General features: G+C 40.0%; 1 protein-coding gene across 3 annotated transcripts in view; it reads left to right on the top strand.

The window, feature by feature from the left end:
• The window catches only part of LOC147434250 (uncharacterized), a 49227-nt gene extending 46763 nt beyond the window's left edge, over positions 1-2464 (top strand). The window contains exons 6-12 of one of the 3 annotated variants that reach the window (XM_086490807.1): positions 126-196; positions 402-495; positions 1208-1286; positions 1359-1530; positions 1642-1722; positions 1798-1953; positions 2053-2464. In XM_086490807.1, coding sequence (XP_086346933.1) covers positions 126-196; positions 402-495; positions 1208-1286; positions 1359-1530; positions 1642-1722; positions 1798-1953; positions 2053-2143 — 744 coding nt within the window. In that variant the 3' untranslated portion in view covers positions 2144-2464. Of the gene's footprint in view, positions 1-105; positions 197-401; positions 496-1207; positions 1531-1641; positions 1723-1797 lie in introns of those variants that run through there. The other 2 variants (XM_086490805.1, XM_086490806.1) reach the window with 2 other exon arrangements.
• The last annotated feature ends 458 nt before the right edge of the window (positions 2465-2922 follow it).

The following is a 2922-nucleotide window of genomic DNA, read 5'->3' as shown; positions in this document are numbered from 1 at the left end:
TAAAGGATGCCTACATTGTTTTTTTTTGCTCTTTTATGTTGACCAACTGTGAGGTCCTTATGCTGGACCTCTAGAGGTTTGTTTGAGTTTCTTATCCATGTGTAGATATATTCCTTGTTAAGAAGAAACGTGACAACTTTGATGATGGAGTTGGCTGCACTTGTAAAAGTTCTTGTCGTGACAACTGCGAATGCAGGTTTGATGTCTAAATTTTGGCGAAAAACAGAAATGAAAAGCAATGAATTTAAATCCGGTTTATTGCTGGTCTGCTTTTCAGTGTTGCGTCAAGGTTGTGTTTAGTACACTTTTTTAATTTTGATATAAAGAGTCCTAATGGCATTTACATTCGTGGGTGTGTCTGTGTGCGCGTTGCATGCGTTCACATACATGTGATCTGGCAGAGCTCAATCCATGAGCTGCTCAAGGAGTTGCACCTGCAATGAGAAATGTGGAAACAAACCTTTTCGCAAAGAGAAGAGAATCAAGCTTGTTAAGGTAACTCAATTCTTTTTGCAGCTATCTAACCTTAAAATCACCATGTTTGTTTGAGAAGGTTTAGACTGGGCCCCTCAAAAAAAATGGACTATTATGCATGCTTTGGAGTAGGATAAGAGAGAAGGAAACAAGCTGCCAAGGATAGCTTGCTTTACTGAAAGTGCTATAAAAACAAGATATGAGTGCAGCTAGATTTTCTGTATCAAATCGACTTCCTCTATAAGAAACAACTTGGGGGTTCCCCTTTCTCTTGAATTGGCCCTCAAGATCAAAGGTGGCAATTGCTCCCACTTGAAGGCTGCCTTTCAGGATCGGCTAGCTTCATATTTGGAGTAGTACCCTGGGAGATTAAAGGCGGGGTATCTCTTGATTTTAGTATGTGCTTTGAAACAGCGGCCAAGAATTGGGGCTTATTAGGGGTTTAAAGTTTCTCATTTGACTGTGTTTTGGATGCAAATCATGCCCCTTCGCGTCAGCCACACAAGTACTTGATAATTATGCATGTACAATCTTGACGTTTTCCTTGCTTCTTTTGGCTGTGGTGGAGTGTTTGTGTTCTTTCTCCGCCTCTATTCCTGCTTCTCATGTTGGTTTTGCCTACAGCAACCTGTTGTGTGAATTATCTGCAATCTCTATGTAAAGCTCTTCTGTTGACCATTTCTTTTGTAAGGATGATATCAGTTTCTGTAAAGTGTTGGATCTGTATATGTAGACCAGGGAATGTGGATGGGGTGTTCAGATCACCGAGGCTGTTGTACAGGGAGAGTTTATCATTGAATACGTTGGAGAAGGTATTGGCACTCACAATCTGGTGACATCCCTTTGATGAATGCATGTAATTCTGTTAGCTATCTGGAGTGTAGTTATAAATGAAGCCATGTGTGAAGAGCGTTTATGGACCTTGAAAGAGAGAGGGGATCACAATTTCTACATGTGCGAGATTGGAAAAGATTTCATCATCGATGCGACTTACAAGGGAAATGCAGCTCGGTTTGTCAACCACAGTTGTGATCCAAATTGCAACCTAGAGAAATGGTATGTGTTGAACAGGGATGTGCCCACATAGAGATGTGCTTAATGGACAAATTCTTGGATCAGAATTTACATGTAAACATCATGATGAGGGTTTTTTGTCTCTTTATGTAGGCGGGTTGATGGAGAGATCAGGGTAGGTATTTTTGCAATACGGGATATCAAGGATGGAGAGGCATTGACGTATGACTACAGGTGCAGACCCTTATCCTTCTTGATTTTTTGTATAAAGGAAGTTTTTGTTTGATGATATCTTAATGGCATGGACAGGTTTGTTCAATTTGGCCCAACTGTAAAATGTCGGTGCGGAGCTTCAAACTGCCGGGGTAACCTTGGAGAGTCATATCAGCATAAAAAAACAAAGCAACATCTTTCTAGTACTGTCAAAATTCCTGCGTGGGGAGAAAAGCATAGGAGATCCCTAAGGCATCAGGACTCTCAGTTTTGAGTTGAACAAGTTAGTGTTGCATGTTGACAAGATGTTCATATGGAATTCTAGAAACCAGACACTTTTGGCGTTTTCAGGCTATGGCCGCAAAATTCTTTGCTGCACTCTGATCCAACCATATTCATTCTTCAGGGAGAGTTTCGGATGGTAGTGCAGTCTGTCTGTTGACAAAGTCAGCTAGAGAGTCTGCCGTGTTTTTCTTACGGGACTTGAACTTGTTCCTCATCTGTTGTTTTAAAACTCTGTAAAGCAATTAGGTTTGGACTCTTATTTCATTATTTCACCTGGCTATTATACCTAAAACAATTATTGACACAGATTGAACAGATGCCAACATGAATATACATGCGAACAAGTCGGTGTATGAGTGGAAAATAGGTGTGAAGGTTCATGGTGGCATTCTAAAAGAAGAAAAGAAAAGAAAAAAAGACCTGTATGAGGCTCTTAAATCGAAGGACAGATTTATGATTTGAAATTTTAAATAGATTTTAATGCTTTACATGAGTAAGTCAAATGTAAACAAACCCCCCCCCCCCCCCCCCCCCCACTCCAATGGCCTGCCCCCCAAAAAAAAAAACCAAGAAAGAAAACCCAAAAAGAGCATGGCAGGTTAAAACTATCCCATAATATACTCGTTCATGAAGTCACCAAGGTATGTGTTACATCTAACACGTATGTAGGTGCCGACTTTCCCTGGCATTTTATGAAAAACAAAAAATATTGGTGTAAAACTATCATGAAGCCAGTTGGGATGTAGATTATGCAGGCCTCTAAATGAGTCTCATTGACAAGTGATAGAAGTGATCAAGGCTTGCCAAAAACATTTTTTCCAACTAGAGAAAGAAAGGGCAGACTTGAAAATCTCTCATATTCTAGGTTTAAATTTGAAGCATTCAATGACATTTACACTAATACCTGGTAGATCATACTGATTTCCTTCAAGGCAA

The sequence above is a fragment of the Adiantum capillus-veneris genome, chromosome 19 (genome assembly GCF_014529385.1).
Source record: "Adiantum capillus-veneris isolate H3 chromosome 19, ASM1452938v2, whole genome shotgun sequence".
Taxonomy (NCBI): domain Eukaryota; kingdom Viridiplantae; phylum Streptophyta; class Polypodiopsida; order Polypodiales; family Pteridaceae; genus Adiantum; species Adiantum capillus-veneris.
The sequence above is the reverse complement of the archived record's forward strand: the minus strand, read 5'-3'. Positions and strand labels throughout refer to the sequence as shown.